At 33.5% G+C, this 21,457-nt stretch overlaps 1 protein-coding gene across 1 annotated transcript; it reads right to left on the bottom strand.

Annotated features, from left to right (window-relative positions):
• Positions 1–9,906: 9,906 nt before the first annotated feature.
• Positions 9,907–19,666, bottom strand: GTB1 (global transcription factor group B1). Its single transcript, XM_016306348.3, has 17 exons — positions 19,361–19,666; positions 19,099–19,197; positions 17,974–18,100; positions 17,756–17,828; positions 17,348–17,498; positions 16,636–16,774; positions 16,311–16,557; positions 16,015–16,221; positions 15,807–15,932; positions 15,289–15,675; positions 15,105–15,209; positions 14,248–15,027; positions 13,541–13,682; positions 12,285–13,456; positions 11,447–11,656; positions 10,874–11,369; positions 9,907–10,630 (listed from the first exon to the last, which is right to left on the bottom strand). The coding sequence occupies exons 1-17, from the start codon at positions 19,389–19,391 to the stop codon at positions 10,179–10,181; spliced, it is 4,944 nt and encodes a 1,647-aa protein (XP_016161834.1). The 5' UTR covers positions 19,392–19,666; the 3' UTR covers positions 9,907–10,178.
• Positions 19,667–21,457: the final 1,791 nt, after the last annotated feature.

Here is a 21,457-nt window from a genome sequence, read left to right as displayed (position 1 = left end):
TGAGATAGTAAGTATATGTATATAATGCTATATATATATATATATATATATATATATATATATGGTTTAAAGTACAAACTCTTCGTTTTCTCGGCAAAAATTTCAGTTCGTATTCGCGAAAACTCAATATTAAATAAAGATAGTATAAAATAAAAAAGGTTTAGAAATAAGTAATGCCTGAGCTTTTAGTACAATCATGAGGTGCTAAAAATTAGGGTATTATATATTTTTCCTATTAAAACTATATACAAAGTCAGACTTGTAAAAATATAATCATATAAAAGTATTGTTTCTTTTTATACCTTTCCCAAAATAACATATATACTATATACTATCTGAATTAAAATGTAGATTAGTTATTATATGTAATTACACCTATATATTATAAATTTGTCTAAAAAATTGGAAAAATAAATTATATTATTTATTTTTTTCAAAAAAATTTGAAAAAATAAAAAAGTTAATATTTCTATATATTATATATAATGTTTAAATAAATTTATTTTTACAAATATTTTGATAAAAAATTATATTATAAAATAATATATTTAACAAAGTAATTAGTTAACAAATTTTAAATATAATAATATAATTATTTGTCAAGTAATATAGAATAAATTTTAATTATTTTATATTTTTATGTTGTAATTTAAAATATTATTTTAATATATTTTTTTTAATATTATAAAAAAACTTTTGCATAATAATTAATTTTAATGAATACAAAATACTTATATTTTTTGTATTTATCTATTTTATATTTTTTAGAACAAAAAACTTCCACATTTATATAATGAAATATGTGATAATCTTCTTAATATATATTTATACATATAATATTGAAATAAAATAACATATTAAATTTGTTACATTAAAACTAAAATGTTATATATTTTACTCTTGAATTTAAAAAAATATATTTTTAATAAATTATATATGCCGAAAATTATTTTGTGAAAGATATTTATACACCAATTTTTTATATATAGAAAAGTCTGATCAAGTTAGAGAATAAAAATTTAACTGAAAAAATAAAAAATATTAGAAATAATAAAAAATAAAAAATTATCTTATTATAAATATTATATATATGAAACTATAAATGTTAAATTTAAAAAATAATTTTAAATTATTATTTACTTAATATTACTACAAAATAAATATGAATAAGAAAGACTAGAGGAGAGAACCATAAGGTGATATATATATTAGAGAATCTAAAAAATAAAAGAATATATATATCAATCTTATATCTGTCACTATTACATACACACATATAATATATATACGTAGTTGATACATATTATTTATTCATTTTTTTAAAAAAATTAAGAAAATATTTTCATGTATTATATATAATATTTTAAATAAACTATATTTTGACAAATATTTGATAAAAATTTATATTATATAATAATATTTTTAACAAAATTAGTTATTTAATAAATATTAAATATAATATTCTAATTATTTATCAAGCAATATAAAATAAAATTTAATTATTTTATATTTTTATGTTGCGGTTTAAAATATTATTTTAATATAATTTTTTAATATTATAGAAAATTTTTTGCATAATAATTTATTTTAATGAATAAAAATATTTATATTTATTGTATTTATATGTTTTATATTTTTAATTACTAAGTTTAATTAGTTTAGGTCTTATTAATATAAGTAAATATATAATGTGATAGGCATGTAATTAGAATTATATTATTTATTTTATTTTTTAAAAAAAATTGAAAAAAAAAGTTAATATTTTTATGTACTATAATATATTTTAAATAAATGTTTTTAAAATATTTTGATAAAAAATTATATTATATAATAATATCTTTAACAAAAGTAGTTAGTCAATAAATTTTGAATATAATAATAATCTAATTATTTGTCAAGTAATATAAAATAAAATTTTAATTATTTTATATTTTTATTTTTTAAAAAAAGTTAGAAATCAGACTCGACCCCGAGACTTTTAGATGAGAATGAGAAGATTATGTCATTTGAGTATAATAAGCTTTGGTCTTTTTACCTAATTAAAATCTTACAAGATAAAAAAAAAAACTAATATATTGGGCTATAATAGGCTTTGATAATTAATTGGCTTTTGGCAACAATTTAATTTAATGTTATTTTAAGTTTTATTAATTTTTTAAATTAATTTTTTTGATACAAAATTAAAATATTCAATAAATATTGGTGTTATAATATTCAAAGTTTTGATCTTTCAAGTTTTAAACTAAATTTTAAACAATTACAATTTCATGTATTATCTTTGAAAAATTAGATAATTTATTTATAAATTTAATTTAATATTATTTTATATTTTTTAAGTTTCTTAATTATATTTATTTATTTATTATAATGAATTCATGTGTATATGATTCTAATTATGTCTTGTTACATTGAGATATGATTATGGATTTATGGTACGGTAGAACAATTGGAATTGAGGTGTAGATTTAGTATGTTATAATTTAAAATATTATTTTAATATAATTTTTAATATTATAACAATTTTTTACATAATAATTAATTTTAATGAATAAAAAATAGTTATATATTTTATATTTAATTATTTAAGAATAAAAGATTTTGTTACCATTTAAAATATTATGTATTAAAGTATTGTCATTTAAAGTATTTATTTATGTACTAAAATATTCTGTATTTATTAGAGTGTATCAATATTCTTCTTTTATATTAGCCTTTGATTTTTATCTAATAAAATCTAATGGTCTATATAAATGTGGCACATCTAATAAGCACATAATTATTGTGCTTATTTTAGACATATCCCGCTTTAATACTTTATCAAAAAAAAAGGCAGAAAAAAGAAAAAAAAAGAAAAAACTGTAACTATGCAAGTTCTCATAAAATAGAAGTGTTTCTATCGTATGCTTGAGGTGTATTGATGAGATGATGAAAGTGTATTTCAGGTTGTTAAATGAACCAGCTCAAAAAAAATTATTGTTCTTTAGATAGAGACCCATTCACAATCAGAACCATTCGACATGTGAGTTTTTCAACTTACTTTCAATCTTCTATTCTTTGAGTTAATCATTTTCACCTAAATATTTACTCAGTATTAACTTTTTAATTTTGTCTTCATTAGACTTCCATTTTAAATATGTGCACCTCCATCAAAAACAACAACCTCAAGCTCTTTGCAAAATCAACCAACTATTGCAAAGTCTTCCGGCGAAGAATATACAAAAGAAACCATTAGTGTGTAAGGGATAATACTTTCGGTGTATTTGATTTGTTTTTTGGTGTATTTGTGCATGGTTTAATGGGTTACATGTCTTTTTAAATAGCGGTATATTTGGTTCTTATTTCGGTGCCGTGTGAATTGAGGTGCAATTATTTTTTTTTTAATTTAATTCCTTTTTTATAATGCAGAAGTACTCCACAACCTTATGATACTGCTGAAAACACATTAACAGAGCCAGTAACTCCTTTTAAAGTATAAGTTCTACACAATATAATTCTCTTTCAATATTTTCTATCTATTCTTGTACTATTTTATATGTCACCATGCAGTCAACCACCCATTGAAACTAATGCTGGATTAATAATGGTCATCAAAGCAACATCATTTCTAAAGCATGAATTCCTGCGCCATCATTCATCTTTGGCTTTTCTGAATTTAGTCAGAAAGATACACTTAATCAGGAGGGTCAATCAGCAGTTGAAAAAGGAAAAATTCAAGAGAGCCCGATATTGGTTGAAGAATTAGAAGAGTTGGTAGAGCAGGTCATAAATACTAGGGTTGCAGTAGCATTAAATTTTGCTGAGGATAAAAGTCTCCCATGCCAAAAGGTGCAGCCTACCGTGAGATTTGATGACAAGTTCAAAACTCCTATAAGGCGAAGTGAAATAACGGGCGACCTTAAGAAAAAATGCTTTCTCTGGGCCACAACTCTCAAGACCTATGACGATACAAGTACTAATGAGTGGGACACAATATTCATCTGGAACCATGAATATCCGCTGAAAATAACCAGAGGACACTTTGCATCTTTAAAAGCCAATACATATGTGAAAATCTGGTAATCTTAGAATAACATTAATGATTTTCTTATGAGTTGTTGTGTTATATATGTAATAACTTTGAGTTTTTTATTTTCCTAGGTTATCTCTGCAATGTGTCATGTTCTGAACAAAAAAAGAATTGAAAGATTTGAAGAACAAATATACTATGTCCCTCCTGATATTGTGGTAAGGTGTAGTAAATTCAAATTTCGGTGTATTTTTAAAATGTATGGTTTGTTATAACTGTTTCTTTCAGTGTTATACAAATTCTGCAGAATTTAGCTTTGGGGAATCATCAAGACAAGTTCAAACAACCAAAAACTAACAAGCCCTTCGATATTCAAGACTATGAGGACTTCATCCCATATTTAGACAAGAAAAAGTTTGCATCCCATCTATTTGTATGTTTTCAATTATTAAACTTCTTAAACAATCTTTTCGTTAGGTGCCAATTAAACTAAAAAATTGTTCTTTTTGGCCAAACTTCAGATATTTGCCCCCGTTTGCTACGCGGAACATTGGTAGATATAGATGGTGGATGCTAAAAAGAAGAAGTTCCATGTCCTCGACCCATTTTACAAAAAATCTCCTTCAAAAGAAAGAACACTTAATAAATTTGTTGTAAGTTGTTTCTATTTTTTCTATAAATTCTCTGGTTTCGGTCTGTTGTTAACAATATAAAAATTTGGTGTAGTTCTTTTTGAAATAAGTAGACTATTGGTTCATTTCGGTGTAATTTGGTAGTAAATATAGTCTTTCATATATTTTACTTTTTTTGGTTTTTAGGGCTACATGATTTCAAGAATGAGGGTATTTGTCGGAAGACAAACTTTGACGGATAAGGATGATGAAATTGAAGCACCATACGTTAACATCGCCGCGTAACATACCCAGTATAAATCTTTCTATTTAAGAAATTGTGTTTTCTCTTACTGTCCTATTATACTTTGCTAATTTATTTTTGTTTTTAGTTTCGATTGTGAAATTTATGTGATGAAATGGCTCGAGATAATTGAACTAGAAAACATCAAAAAGGGTAAATATGTATAGGAGAATTAGACACGAGTAAATATCTTTAAAAATAGATAACTCTATATTACTAAATTAACGGAGTTTAATAGAAGAAATTTTCTTAAACTGTAGGAAGAAGTGGATCATTTCAGAGTTGAATATGCTTCACTCATTCTATTTGATGAAATAAATTGATTCAAAGATAAAGCCATTCAAAAATGTGAGCCATCAGACTATCCAAGCCATCTGCGACATTATTGAATTCTTATTGTGAATTGCGTTAGAAGATATCGACATTAAATAGTTTGAATGTTATACATTGTTAAAAATTGTATACTAAATTGGTTGTTTGAACACATACTTTCTAACTTTGTAAAATATTTAATCCAAGTTTATAAATTTTCTTTGCAAAAATAAACTTCTATGAAGCTGTCTGTGTTGTATTGAAATGTTGTTAATCTGAATGAATGCAGGTTCAAAAAATCCAAGAAAATAAGAATAAATTGTTTAATACACCGAATTCCTTTACGAATACACTGAAAATTATTTGAAATACACCCAAAAAACATGCATACATATTTTTCTATAAATTATAACCAGGAGATATGGAAATTTTGTAGTTTGAATTGTTACCCTCCTTAAGTATTGAATTGTCTATATATTGTATATTTAAAACAAACAAATTCCTTCAGATAGTTGAAGACACTAATTTCCAAACAAACAGCAACATGCCAAAAATGGAACAAAACAACAAAATATAAAAAAGAAGAGCATGCAGAATACACCGAAATAGTGTCACGCTATACCGAAAAAACTATGCTATGCTATTGAATCTCTGAACTGATAATTCATAACATGTCCATTATATTGGCTAGAATTTGACTGCACCAGTGAACCATCATCATAAAGGTTCAACTGCAAAAAATAAATCACATTAGCAAAATTATTAACAAAAATAAACTCAATTTTCTGTATTTAGAGAAGATCACTTTTACCTCACTTAGTGCTTTCATTTTCTTTTTTCTTTGAAGCATTTGCAATCTATTTTTCTGTCTTTGATCCCAGTCTATTTTTGGGACATCCTCTTGTTCTCACGCGTGGAGGAGTTTGAAACTCGTTAATATCTTCCAAGGAAACATCTTTGTGAGATAACGAACATTTTCCTTTGCTTTTGTTTTGTATTCTTGCATCTACACCATAGCATTGTCATAAGCGCGGTGCAGAATCACAGGCAACTCCTCAAATTCTGATGCAAATTCATAAATATTTTGTGACCGAAACACCAAATTGTCAAATCTCTTACTTCTTGGCTCCAACAGAGGCTCGTCATGGCTGCTCTTGGTACATGTGTGCCTCCTCTTTATGTTCTTGCTCTATTGTTCTAATATATATCTTGGTGACACTTTATTTACTCACTCAAAGCTTAACGCGCTTAGAAAATGACGGCACATTATTCCTCTTGACTCGAATAATAAGGACTGGCATTTAACTCAAGTTGATATCCTGTCGTATGTGCAAACTTGTTAAATGTTGAATTAGAAACCTGTTCTACAACTTCATATACCGTATAGCGTAGAGCGGAGTGCGTTGATCTTGTGATGCAATTCACTTTTTATCTGAATTGTGCTTGGACGTCCTTGAACTTCTCGTGAGAATATACATGTTAGAACTGAGCTTTTGTTGAGAATTTTGTTGCACACAGTATGACGGTATAAAAATCTACAGCATCTGATTCTCTCTCACTCTCTGCTCTCTACGTCCTAGAAATTATCGCACTGTTTGACGAATTGGATAAGTGAGTTGTTGCTCGTAATAAACTTGTTAAAAAAATCATGCATGTTGTCGCTCCTTAGCGTGCTTCTTGTCCCGGCCCAGAAGTGATGATCAAGATAAACTAGAATCCATAAATGACGATCTTCGAAAAGCTCTAAAAAACCACCTAAATCAGAACTAAAATACACCAAAAAACATACAATTTGACACTTCTACTGCACAAGCAAAACACATACTAAAATTAATAACATCAGTTAATCCTAATAAAAATAACTTTACCTGAAAGCCACTTGTTGTCCCCAAGACCATACTTCATTAGAAAATCATTCCAATTCATATATAATATTTTTTTTGTAAGAGAGTTCCAAAAAGCATGACTCATTTCGTGTTCAATTTCTTCGTGTCGCTTGTAGCCATTTAATTTACTTGGGATCTTCTTCATCATATGCCAAATACACCATCGGTGAATTGTTGTGGGCATACAGGCCTCAATATCCCTTTGCATCAATGGGCATTGGTTGGTAAGAATGCCTTTCGGCGCATTTCCTCCCATGCAACGAAGCCAACATTCAAATAACCATTTGAAAAATTGAGTATCCTCATTTTTCATCAAAGCACATCCCAGAAGTGTTGACTGACCGTGGTAATTCACCCCAACAAAAGAACTAAAAGCCAGATTATACCTGAATAAGACGACATAGAAACAAAATCATTAATACACCAAAATTGTATATCAAAATACACATAAACTAGAATAGCGTATTATCCGTTTGTATTGTAAGCGGTATCGAATGAAATAACATCTCCAAAATACTCACAAGCAGCCCTACTTCTTGCGTCAGTCCAAAAAGCAAAATTGACTGATCAACCTCAGGTTCAAGCTCAAAAAAAAATTATGATTCTTCTATTTCATTCTTAATAAGTATTTCCCAAATTCTTTTGCATCCTCTAGTTCCGAAATATTCTGCACTTCTCTCGTGATGTAATTTCTTACATCTTTTTCAATAGAACTTAATTCATAATACATCTTTTTCATTCTTCACTTTTTCATCATATGCCAAATACACTATCGGTGAATTGTTGTGGGCATACAGGCCTCAATATCCCTTTGCATCAATGCGCATTGGTTGGTAAGAATGCCTTTCGGCGCATTTCCTCCCATGCAACGAAGCCAACATTCAAATAACCATTTGAATAATTGAGTATCCTCATTTTTCATCAAAGCACATCCCAGAAGTATTGACTGAGCGTGGTAATTCACCCCAACAAAAGAACTAAAAGCCAGATTATACCTGAATAAGACAGAAACAAAATCATTAATACACCGAAATAATATCTTTATACACCGAAAATGATATCAAAATACACATAACTAAAATAGCATATTATCCGTTTGTATTGTAAGTGGTATCGAATGAAATAATATCTCCAAAATACTCACAAGCAGCCCTACTTCTTGCGTCAGTCCAAAAAGCAAAATTGACTTATCAACCTCAGATTCAAGCTCAAAAAAGAAATTATGATTCTTCTATTTCATTCTTAATAAGTATTTCCCAAATTCTTTTGCATCCTCTAGTTCCGAAACATTCTGCACTTCTCTCGTGATATAATTTCTTACATCTTTTTCAATAGAACTTAATTCATGATGACCCCCTGCTGCTGTGACAAATGGTTGGTCTATTTTGTTTGGTCTGATTTCGACTTCCTCGTTATTTACTATTGTACGTTATATGGACATACTTAATTCCTGTGTTGTTTAAGCATGTCTGCTTGATTTGAACAGTAAGAATGTGAATGATGCAACACAACCTTTAAAATGATCCAAACACCAACGTTCTTCAATATATGTATATAAATTCTTATAGGACAATTTAATCCAGTTGAGGAATTTGTCTTCTCAGTTGGAGATATGTTCGATTTTCACCTCTCTTCTCTGCTACATGTAATTAATTGGTTCTTAATTTCATTTCCCTTCTTATTTGTAGAAAAACTTACAACTTTTGAATAATCTTTGTAGAATTTTGCATCTTTAAGCGTGTTAAAAGTCATCCCAACCTTTAGAACAAGCTGCTCATCTACATCAAACAAAAACTACAAAATACACCAAAAATAATCCACAATACACCATATTAAAGGATAACATACACCGAAATTCATCATCAAAAATAATAAAAGCATATTCAGAACTCATCATCAACTATGCACAGCAATTTTTCATAAACAGAAACTAAATGATTCAACTACAAAATCATAAACTACTAACAAACTACATTAACTAAATTCAAACCACACCTCACTACATCAACTAGATTTAAAACAATAATACAACTCACCCTCGTCCAACTGAAAAGTCTAAACCTATAAATACATCGAAAGAATTCTGATATACATCGAAAGTTTTCCTAAATACAAATTTATCAGAACTCCTATATTACATTCAACTCAAACTATCAACGATGAACAACAATTTTCACAAACAAACAATATTATTCACCTACAGAATCATAAACTACTAACAAAAACATTAACTATAATCGAACCACACATCAGTCACTTTATTGAATTGAAAATAATAATCTACTTCGTGCTGGTTCAATTGACAATCTAAACTTAAACCATTCATTATCTTCAATGAGATAACTGTTCAAAACTGATTTCAGAGCTTAATTTCAAAAACGTAAAGAACGAAAGAAATTGCGAAAAACAAAGAAAGTGAATGCAAAAAATGAACGAAAAAAATGCAAAGATGAAAAGGAATGTAGATCTAAAACGCTGAAAAAATTAAAAAAGGAAAACAAAATACTTTCAAAAGAGGCAGATATATATTCTTGCGTTGATTGAAATAATGATGCGTAAAATAAATTAGGCTAAAAAGACTTGTATGAATTTGTATGACTTGTATGTAGAGAATATTTTTGTTTGCTTGATACCGATGATGCATGGTGACGTGATTTAAAATTTTAAATAAATGAATGAAATAATTCTTTAAAATTATGTGAAAAATTTACTAATTTTCCAACAGACAATTTTAAGATTTTGCTCCTCATAAAAGCATCACCTAACAGGCAGCCAAAAAACCAATAATTTCATAAAAGTTACTACCTAATTTCAGCAAAAATGACAAAATCAAATGCACTCTCCCGTGCGCTCGACTACATCTGTTCAAGTTTACACATATTTACAACCAAATTACGAGTGCAAAAGTAGGCGCCAAAGAGGGTTGATTACATGTCAGTCAGTCAAATGACTTCAGATGAAGCTAATCCCCCCACAGGTATGCTATGCTAATGTAGGTCAAATATGAATTGAACATGAAGCAACTGCCTGAGGGCAAGCTAAACTAAGTTCTCAACAGTTCACCAACCAGAGCCGCCCCCAGCATTTCCAGACCATCCATTGTCAGATGCTTTCTTAGAGCCAGCTCCCCAGCCGGAGCCTCCATTATCGGTGTCGCTTGGACCTGCACCACCACCCCATCCCCCGTTGTCATCGCCGCTATTTCCACCTCCCCAACCACTGCTGCTACCTCCACCACTTCCCCCCCAACCACCAGGGAAAGCTTCTCTTCCAGGAGAATTTTGGACCTTAGCCCCTGGAAAATTGCTTAAATCATCTGCATCCTTTTTAGCCGAACTCCATCTAGATCCACCATACCCGGAGTCCTGCCTTTCATTATTGGAGCCATGTCCTCTATTGTTATCGTAAGAACCTCGACCACGTCCGCGTCCGCGACCACGTCCACCGCCATATGGACGAGGCACTCCGCTAGGGTGTTCATCTCTATTATTGTGTCTGTAATCTCCCCGTCCTGTAGAAAAAATAATACAAAAGTGTCAATGTCTTCCAGTGAAAGCAAATTGTATAATTACATGCAACTGAGAAATAGATTAACTAGGCCAAAATTTATAATTCATCTAAGTAGAACTAAAACCATTAACCATTTTAATAGCAGCAAAGCATGGAGTTGTGTGTATTCCGTAGCACCACCATAGATTCATTAACAACACCCAATAAGTTCAGCAGTAAACCAGAATTGAACTCATTGGTATACCTGTCCTGGAACCAGGAGTAGATGATCGATCCCTATCATAGGAGTTACCCTTCCAACCACCCTCATTGTTTGAACCTCCCCAGCCACTACCTGTAGATGCCCCTGATGAACCACCAGCCGCAGGGCTTCGCATTGGTACCATAGCAGCCACAGATCTTATGGAAGGGGCTGAATCATGCTGGGGATCATCAATATGCCTCTGAAAATACGCCACAAGCCGATCAATGTCCTCAAACATCTTCTTGCGAAATCTGAATCCTTTTGGATAAAGTCCAATGTACTCATGATGTGGATTTGTACTTCTTATATAAGTTAATATAAATGTTCCAGGATGTTCATGCGAGATGCCAAAACTATAGACAATGCGCATTGGATACTCAGATTTCTCCAGCCTCAAAAGTTCATCAACTTCTGCTTTTGTACCCTTCCTGAACTTGCGGTAATTTAACATTGCCTTTAAATGAGTCACCAAGGGATCAACATAACGGTCCATAACCTGAGAACAAATGATGTGGAGAAGTTAATCACACTACCAAAAGAAAGGCATCAAAAGAAACCAAGTCACAGACTGACCTCATCTAAATCCTCGAAAGTGTCCTCTCCAATTTTGAGTGTCTTCCCAATTCGAAGCAAGCTTGTAATGTCCTTATGTTCCTTTCCACCTTCAACTATATCTTTGTGGGCATACACTCCATCATGAATTTTGAGCGTTAAAGTAAGATATGAAGGTCCACGTGAACTAGGACGAATAATGCTTTCCCCAGGGTCTTTGTCAGACAAGAACTGCATTCACATAGAAGTAAGGCTAAGCAATAATTTATCAACCGTTAAATTAAATCTAAACTAAAAGAAACATTATTAATCTATTATTTCATTTTCAAGGATCTGCAGTTCAAAAATATGGTATCAACTCCTACCAAATCCAAGAATCACACAAACTTCAAGAACTAGAATTATAATTGATTCAGTTGATTCAGGGATATCTAGAGTCTAGACAAAACAGTAGATAAGCAACAAATAAGATTTCATTTGAAGAAAACGTCATACTAAAGAACCAGCAGAGGAAAGCTCATATTGATATTTGCTTGGTCAGATATATTTGTACATAGAATCTAAATAAAGGTCCTGCAAAGCAATCTGTATGCCTAACATGAATTTCCATAAAATGGTCAAAGCAAAGCTTTGCAAACCAACTGCTAACCAACTCAATCGTTTAATTTAAATCTAGAAGCAATCATCAATTTAGTAGTTTTTCTCGAGTCTTTGTCGAGTATTCAGTTCTGAAGTCCAAGACTGTTGAGATGTGCATAAATAGAGGACTAGAGGCTAATTTTGCAACACAAGAAAGTCATACCATTGAAATAAAAGGCCAATAGAACACACATCATGATATAAAATTACTCAAACAAACCTCCATTGCTTCATCAGCAGTTATATTTTGAAAGCGTGGATGGACAATCATCCTCGGCTTGAAATGCTTCTTCGCAAGCTCCTTTTCTTTCCGAGCTTTGTCTTGATCACTCTGCAGAGAGCTTCTGTCTTCATGGTAGTAAGGATCAAGATCACGGTTGTTTTGAAAACGGTTGCTTCTCATTTCACTCTCTCTACAAACAAGGAAGACTTGATACCTATTCTTTTGAATTGACTTGATTTTACACGTGAGTATGTCACCCTCGTGTATCCTATCAGAAAGTTCAACTACGTCTCTCCAATCATCAGTATAGTCTTCTTTCATAAGGATTCCAGTCATTCCAGATTCAAGCCCACATATTGCTTTCTGGGCTTGCACTCTGCGAACAGTGGCTTGGACAATTTTACCTTCCGCCAGAGTCTCCTCAGTCTCACCTGAAATCATATAGAACTCCTCATCCTGGCTTGGTTCTTCATATTGCTTACGCCATTCCTGGAAACCTTGAATCAGTTCTCTTTTTATGTCATAGAAAGTTTCTATCTTGTTCTGGCGTTTCTTTCCAGCAGCATATTCCTCGACGTCTAGGTTTTTCAAATAGCTAGGCCGGTCTCTCACATGCTCAATGGCCATCTCAGCATCATCATCATCGTTTGCATCACCTGTTCCATCCTCCTCATAGACATCTTTAGCCAACTCTATAGCAAGACTATATGATTCTGGATGGATTCTTGTATCATCCAGCAAATCAATAAACTGGCTGCTGCTAGCAGCCAACCCACTTCGTCGTACACGCAAAAACCCAACTGCATTGACAAACACCTTTTTACCCAGTTTATGTTCTGTCAGGAAGTCTTTCCGAGTAAAAATTGCACCAGCTCTCACCAACGATCTCTGTAAGGATGCAGCCTTTCGTGGACCAAGCCCGGAAACAAATTGCAATGGTGCAAATAACCACTCATGATTTATCGCCAGATTAATATCTAATCCAACCTGATTAGTCACATCTACCAAAACTTGCTCAATCATAGCAAACTTATCATCTGGGTTAAGAAAGCTCTCTAAAGAGCTCAGTTTCCATGATAATACTTCCTTTCTAGGTCCACATAATGTTGCAATCATTGCCAATGGGTTCTGAAGATATCGACCAAGTGCAACAGCCCGCCTCACTATACCTGCCAATGTAATAAACACACAGAATCAGTTATAAGATTCCCAAAGGGGAAGGATCTGAGCCCAATCAATGCAGTAGTACTTACCTTGTTGGGAAGGAAGTTGTTCGGAGGAAATTCGTGAATTTTCATAAAGACGGGGAAGAGATTCATCCCCATACACAATGCTGAGCCCATCCATTTCATGCCCAACATCTCGAGGGTTTTCCTCTACCATCTTAAAAATGACCTAATAGAAATAAAGTATACCACATGAGACCTACAATAAAATAATAAAATCCCTCATCGACAAGGTCAGGTACATGGAATGAAGTTTCACACAACTCAAAAAGAACTGCCAGATACAAATAAAATAAAACAATGAATGGATAATACATGACTCGGACAAAAATATCATATTATAGAGTAAAAGAACCAATAAACATCAGAGAAAGGCAACTGTAAACCTAATTTACTTATCAAATGGTTTTACACAAGCTCTAACTACAAAAGATTTCAGTCCATGCTTCAATGCAGAGGTATTATAGGGTCACAATGGTTATAATTATGACATTAAAACATACTTGATTTCTTTATTTACAAACAATAGTACAAGCCAGCAACAACTATTTCCTACTCGAGGTCAAGTAATGGGACTAGTAACTAGTGCAAGCCCAGCCTAGCATGAATACTTTAGAAGATAAGCATCAAACAACTAAATGTTTTGCTTAAGAGAATAGAGTTGCAGGAACAGGTGAAGCATCATATATAAGGAAGTAAAAATTAATGCATAACAAGAAAACCAAGATGCCAACCTCATATATATCTTCCTTTAGACGAGTGCAAGACAAATTTACAGCTCCCAAAACAACAACATGTGGTTGGTGATCTGTCATAAACTTAAGCACGCGTTCCTGGTCATTCTTCTTCCGTTGTTGGTCATTGACATTCTGTGATCTAAAAGTAAGAGACCCAGTGTAAAGCACATCTAGCACTTCTCCTGAAGAATCCAACATAACAAAAGTTGTCTGTGGTTTGCCAGGGCCCCAACAACATGCCATAACCCTAGGAGCGGCCTCTTCATCAGAGCTAAGATCATTTTCCTTCTGCTGATAAGGCCCCACAGAAACCTTACTCCACAATGCCTTCCCATACTCCATAAGTAACCAATTCTTTGCCTTGCTTGACAAAACACCTCTTGCCTCCTTTTCCATAGATGGTAAGAGAAACCGAAAGATTGCATCATTCAATATCAGCTTCCTCTGTTCATTCCACAGCTGAGCAGATCTGCTAACACTATCACTAATATAATACTCATTAAATTGGTCTATTAACTTATTAAGATACTCTTCAGGAAGCTTAATAGTAACTTGGAGAAGTTTCTCCTCCTCTGCCTTCTGTATAAGGAGCCATTGGGCATCCTCAAACTTGGACAATGGCTTCTCGCGCAACCACTTCACACCAGCAAACTGATGGAAAGAATCTATTGTTGTATTTCCATCTGCAGTAGGACAGGTAGACACCACCGCATGATCAAGAAAGTGAGTGCGAACATGCTTCCTAATGCTAGGCTCACAACTTATCTCAACAGCTGCCTGAAACAAAATATCCATTAGAATCAAATCAAAGGCCACTTTTAAGGATAAACCTGAGCAAGGTCAAATATGCATACCATGTGCCTAGCACACTTAAGTACTTCTTGAGGGGTATCATACATGGTACATGTAAAATTTGAAGCCATCTCCTCTGGTGTTTCCTTTGGATCCTCCAACTCATGCTACAATAGAGATAAGGGAAAATAGAACCTTTAGTTTAGTGTCAAAACAAATGGCAATATCAAATTGAAGTATACTTACCAGAGCAACAAGTGAGAGACATAACCCAAGTTGCTCAGCACTGCACCCAAACCTGCTTGCAACCTCCCACAGACCTGCCTTACTGAAAGTGCTATACATAGACTTCCTTTTTGGCCTCTTGTATTGGCCTTCATCAACACCAACTTCACCTGGTGGAAAGTGCAAGTTGAACTTGGAGTCAACGTCGTCAACTTCCCTCTCAGATTCCGCCTCCTTCAGGGATCTCATAACAGATTCAAACAACTGCCGGTTCAAGTTTAGTCGTGTTTCCTCATAAACACGGCGTGACTCTTCTTCAAATCTTTTCCTATAGTATTGCTGAAGGGCACTCTTCCTCTTCTGAAGAAGTAACCACTTCCTGTCCAAATCCTGTAGAGCCCAGAGAACCTAAACAGACAGAAGGAATCCATTTGCAGAAAAATAATTCTGTTGTCAATTGTAAACATAATATTATATTATAAACAACGTAAATAAATATATGTAAAAAAACCAGAAGCACCAGATCAGTGTTACCAAACCTTGTGCCATTTTAGAGTAGGTGTCTTGTTATTCTTATCCCAATTCTCATCACCATCTTCAGATCGCTCAAGGTCTTTTAATAAGCTTAAGCACTCCTCCTTCCGATACATAGCAATAAAAGGAATCTAGAACAAAAGAAGTTCCACATTAGGAAAATAAAGGGAGGAGAAGACAAAAAGAGGCAAGTCTAAGGCATCTGACACGGACATCTAATTTCTGCACATGATGCATTTCCAAAAATCTTAAAATATCATCCTTCTCAATTGGTAGTTCCTTAGCCCCATTTTGATTGCTTGTGATTTTCTTGGAAATCCAAGGGACTGCACCATTGCCAAGTTGGCTAACTATCCATTGGCTCTCCTCTTCTAAAATACCTCCATCCATAGGAGGAGCACCGGTACTCTCCTCAGATATCTACAGTGGACCAAAAATAAAAGCTTATAATATATCAATACAACTTGGTGATTAGAAAATTTTTCATCTAATTCCATATCTCTAAAGACCTGCATTCTCTCCGGAATGTCTAGCTCCCTTATCTGGTCATCTTTCTCTGTCATATACTTCTCTGAAAGGACAATAGGCTCAAATTCATCCTCAAGTCTAGTTTCTCTATATTCATTCGATTCCAGTTTGTGCTTGCGGTTCTGCAACAATTCTTCCACATCACCAAATAACTCTTGTGCTTCTTGCAAAGCTGATGAAGAGACACCTGGTGCCTGCCTAGTTTTCTTTCTCTTCAGCTTCCTTCGTCTACGTGGATTTTTCAACATATCATTAAAACAAATAATAGTATCTTACATAAGAAAAAAATCAACATGTTCAAAATACCTCACAAGATCTCCATTCTCATCCATTACGTCTTCATCCACAATGAAGTCAGCCATTTCATCATCTTCTCCAATGTCTGCATCCTCCTCCTCCTCCTCTCCTTGTTCCTCTTCTTCAACAATGTCTTCAGGTGGAGCTCCTGTAATTCATGTTTAGGTGATGTAACTGAATTTAGATTACAAGTGTATATTTGAGCATGAAAAATAGCTTTGGCAGATAAATGATGCTCCACACCGAATAGACAGATTATGAGTGGATTTGGTAAAGCTTGAAGGAATGGTCTAGCTTAAAAAAAAAAAAGCATATACCATTTTTTCAGTTTGCTAAATCAAAAAGTTAGTGCTTTTGGTCTGGTCTTTTAAAAGCCAGGCACCATTCTTGAGAACTCGCATGAGATATTTCTGAGAGTTGGCATATGCTCGCCAAAATTAAAAAAGATCATTCTAGTCTTCCATTAATTTAGGATTTCAACTTATAAACTTTAGCTCTTTGATATAATGTTTATTATGGCCATTTTAGATTTTAAAAACTAGACCAAACACTATTCTCGTGTAACTTCCTGCTTATTGGGAGCAAGTTTCACCCTTATTTTACCAGAGAGTAACATGAAATAGAAAACTATTATTTGGTATACATTCAAAAAACTCATTCTTCCAAAAGAGGGCATTCTCAATTAGAAACCAAAATATAAACCTGCAGAATTAGGAAGTACCTTCATCATCACCAAATAAACTGCGTTTAAGCTTCTCCTCAGCAGTTCGCCCAACTTTACCACTCCCATCAAACTCTTCACCAGATAATCCAGAGGGCTCCTCCTCGGTATCCCTCCGACCTTTTTTCAGCCGTTTGAACTTTTTGCTCTCCTGATGAAAAATTGAAAATTATTGCTGACTTGTATATTATCAACTAGGGTTAATGATCGGGATTCTTAAATCTTCCTCCTAATTCTCAAGAGTAAAAAATAATTTTTTTTTTTATGAAAACATAAAAAGTATAAAAATCCAAAAAGTTCTTTACTTTTATTTAGAAATTAGGAGGAAAATAAAGATGGTTTAGGATTCCCAATCATTTTTCTATAAACTATAAGCCAATAATTGAAAATATATGCAAGTTCCCTGACCTTCCGACGATGAATATTGATGTTATTATCCTCCAACAACTCATAATCATCTTCATCAAGGACATACTCCTCCCTGAACAGTTGGAATAATTCATCAAAATTTAAAAGAATAACATCACATATTAAAATTTCAGGCAAGAAATACAAAAGAAAGTACAGTTATTTTCAAACAAATTTCTTTTTTCTGGAGAGGGGTACGCACAACATAAATAACTTACTTTTTCTTCCTCTTTTTCTTCTTCTGCCGCTCATCATCACTTTCTGGCCTCTCTTCTTCATCTTGCTCATCTTCATCTTCAACATCATCCACTATAAATCCATCATTTTCATATTCATCCTGCCCTTCTGAATTGAGTTGGAAAAGCAGCAGAGTATCAGTGCCAATACAAAGCATCATTTAAAGCTTATAAAGGGATAATATTATTCCCATGACTAGTTACAGATAATAAGATACCAACTGAAAGATTAGATTCACATAACAAGCAAAAGGGAAGCTAGACCAAGTTGGCAACAATCACATTTCTGCCTCTGAGGGATTGATCAAACAGTAAGTTGCAACCATCATTTGAACCTCCCAATCAAAAAAAGTTCAAAAGAACAACCAAAATAAACAAAAAATCATTTTTAAAATGTGAGAATCCCCACCAAAGCCATCCAGCAGACCATCTATCAAAGCTCATACGGAACATTGTCCCCCAAAATGAGTGAAACCCACAGGTATTGCTACTTGCTTGTGGTTCTTAAATAATATGTTAACAACAGATATAGAACACAAAAATATAAAGCCATTCAGAATTCTGTGCTTATTATCCCACTAGATAGAGTAAATGTACTAATTGAGTCTGCTACATGGAAAAATCAACAACATGATATTCTGTTAAAAATTATACTTAACACTTGAACCAACACAGTAAATACATCAAATACCCCAACCCCTTCAGTATCCAGGCTGACAAATGTCATCTCATCCAAGAAAAACCCAATATAGGCACAGAAACATGTATTTTCATTCTCTGTCAAGAAAACACACCAAAATTGCAAATGCTTCTGGTCCCTAAACACAAGGCACCGAACTAATAAAGAAAACCTTTCTCCATTCACCACGTGCAACAGTTCACACATGCACCAAATAGGACTACATCATAAACCCTAATTTGAAGGCCTAAAGTCGAAACCCTAGTGTTCTTAACAAACAAAAACTAAACAACGACAACATCGCCACCACCTCTATAAAGAGATTTTGCAGAAATAAAAAACCACTCTGCCAAAAGGAGCACACAACAAAAATTTCAGCTCCCAAACAGCGCAATGCCCAGAAATTCAAACCGAAACGAAGAAAATACCTTCTTCATCTTCCTCATCGTCATCGTCCACATCCCGACCGTCTTCCAAACCATCTCCATCAGCGGGGTCCCTCTCTTCCTCCTCGTACTCGACCTCATCTGCGCGCATCGAAGAGCCACCACAAAAGGTGGGAAAAACACAAGAAAAATACACAATAACGTCAGAGTTTCAGAAGAATCCGAAGAACAAATCGCAATAAAAATGCAAAAAAGTGATCCGATATTCTGTGTTTTGGGGAAAAAGATCAATTCTAGGGTTCACCTTCTTCGTCAGAGACGACGGCCTTGGCCATGATTTCGGGAACGAAGCAAAACGCGAACGAGTTGGCAAAAACGACAGAGAAGAGAACGCAGAGAGAAACGAAAGGAAAGAGTAAAAACGATACAGGCTGCTGTCGAGCGCGAATCAGGAAAAAATTGGGAAGAGAGATTTTTATGGGTTTCTAAGTGAAGAAATGAAAAGATGGAGGAGTAGTGGGTTATTTCTGTGTGCTGCTGAGTGCTTCTGGGTTTTACTCCCAAACCCAAAGTGCTAATCGGGTATTCCCCGCTCCGATCCGTTTACAATGGATTACCATATTCTTTTTCCCTTATATGTAATAAGTAATAAGTAATAACTAGTGTTAACTAAATTGGATCGGTCTAATGGTTAACTCACTAATCTGTTTAAATAAGCAAACTTGAGTAATTTGTTAAAGTTCGCCTACTTCATCGGCAAACTTTGTTTAAAATATAAAGTTCGCCTAGTGCATCAGCGAACTTTATAAAGCTTGCCAATGTGACGACCTTGCACTCCTCTCTTAGATTTGAAATTGTGTTGCTAGGAAGGGTATTGGTAGTCCTCTGATCAATCTCAACAACTTTTGTGGCTATTTAGCCCATCTGAACCTCCAAGTTTTTAAGTGAAGCTCTGGTTTCCTGTATGAAACTAAGAGTACTTTTAGAGAGTTCTGCAACTATAGATTCCAAGTCAGAAGATTTCTGAGAATGAGAAAGTGCATTGTTGTTGTTGAAATCACTCTGATTGAAATTATTCTGATGGCCCTAATAGTTATTGAAGCTCTAGTGTCTCTGTGGTTGATTTTTCCATCCAAAATTTAGGTGATTCCTCCATTCCGGATTATAAGTCTTGGAAAAAAGATCATTATTAGGGTCTGGAGGAATTCCCCACATAATTAACCTGTTTAGAGGAAAATTTACCATAATTATGAGGCTCATCTTAAGGAAATCCGCCACCCATGTCGTAGGAAGAATCTTGGGTATTAATAGCTGAAACTTGTAGTCCACCCAAGTGTTGAGTAATGACATTTATCTATTGAGACATGGCCTTATTCTAAGCAAGAATCGTATCTAAAGCGTCTAATTCCATGACTCCTTTTTTCACAGAGGTCCTCTCAAAAGAATATAAATATTGGTTGTTGGCAACCATCTCAATCAACTCAGTAGCCTCTTCAGGAGTCTTTATGTGAAGAGATCTGCTTGCAGAATTATATAGAGACATTTTGCTGGTCTTAGAGACTCCATCATAAAATATCTGTAACTGAATCCAGTCTGAGAACATATCAGGAAGACACTTCCTGAGTATCAACATGTACCTCTCACAAGCTTCATAAAGAGACTCACCCTCTCTTTGTCTGAAGGTCTGAACATCCATCCTCAGCTTTGTCAGCCTCTGAAGTGGAAAGAATTTGGTCAGAAACCTGTTGACCAACTTATCCCAGGTATCCAAGCTCTTTGGACTGTGTATCAAGCCGCTGCTTGGCTCTGTCCCGTACAGCAAACGGAAAGAGGAGCAACTTATAAACATCAGGCTGAACACCATTGGTCTTCACAGTGTCACAAATCTACAGGAAATTAGAAATAAATAAGTTTGGGTCTTCCTACGGGAATCCATGAAATTGACAATTCTGTTGGACCAAAGTAATGAGTTGAGGCTTCAACTCAAAGTTGTTAACAGCCACAAAAGGTACAACAATACTATTTCCATAGAAATTGGGACTAGGACCAGTGTATGACCCAAGTGTCCTTCTAGGTTACTCAGGAATATTAGGACCATTGAGAACATGAGGATTAACAACATTGTTGTTGTTGGGATCCATAGTGAGCTCTTCAACTTCCTTTTCAAAATTATCCTTGAGATTCTCACCGACTTTGTAAGCTCTAGCCTACTATAAACGCCTTCTCAAGGTTCTTTCAATCTCAAGATTAAAGTCTAGAAGAGGTTCTTTATTCCTGTTCCTGCTCATAAATAAATAGAAAACAAGAAAAGGTAGAAATATCTACGTCAGAGTGCATAGAATTTCCAATGAGGTAACTTGAGTAAAAGAAATAAAATAAAATAACTGAATAAATTAAACAG

The sequence above is a fragment of the Arachis ipaensis genome, chromosome B6, assembly GCF_059453495.1.
Source record: "Arachis ipaensis isolate K30076 ecotype BB chromosome B6, ASM5945349v1, whole genome shotgun sequence".
Taxonomy (NCBI): Eukaryota; Viridiplantae; Streptophyta; class Magnoliopsida; order Fabales; family Fabaceae; genus Arachis; species Arachis ipaensis.
This window is presented reverse-complemented; position numbering and strand designations above follow the sequence as displayed.

Excerpts from the sequence above, each read along its gene's own strand:
- GTB1 (XM_016306348.3), bottom strand. The coding sequence starts at position 19,391 with ATGGCCAAGGCCGTCGTCTCTGACGAAGAAG. Across the intron at positions 15,676-15,806 it reads CTACTCTAAAATGGCACAAG|GTTCTCTGGGCTCTACAGGA; the intron begins GTTTGGTAACAC and ends CTGTCTGTTTAG. Across the intron at positions 11,657-12,284 it reads CTGCTGATGAAGCAATGGAG|TTCTTGTCTGACAAAGACCC; the intron begins GTTTGTTTGAGT and ends ATGTGAATGCAG.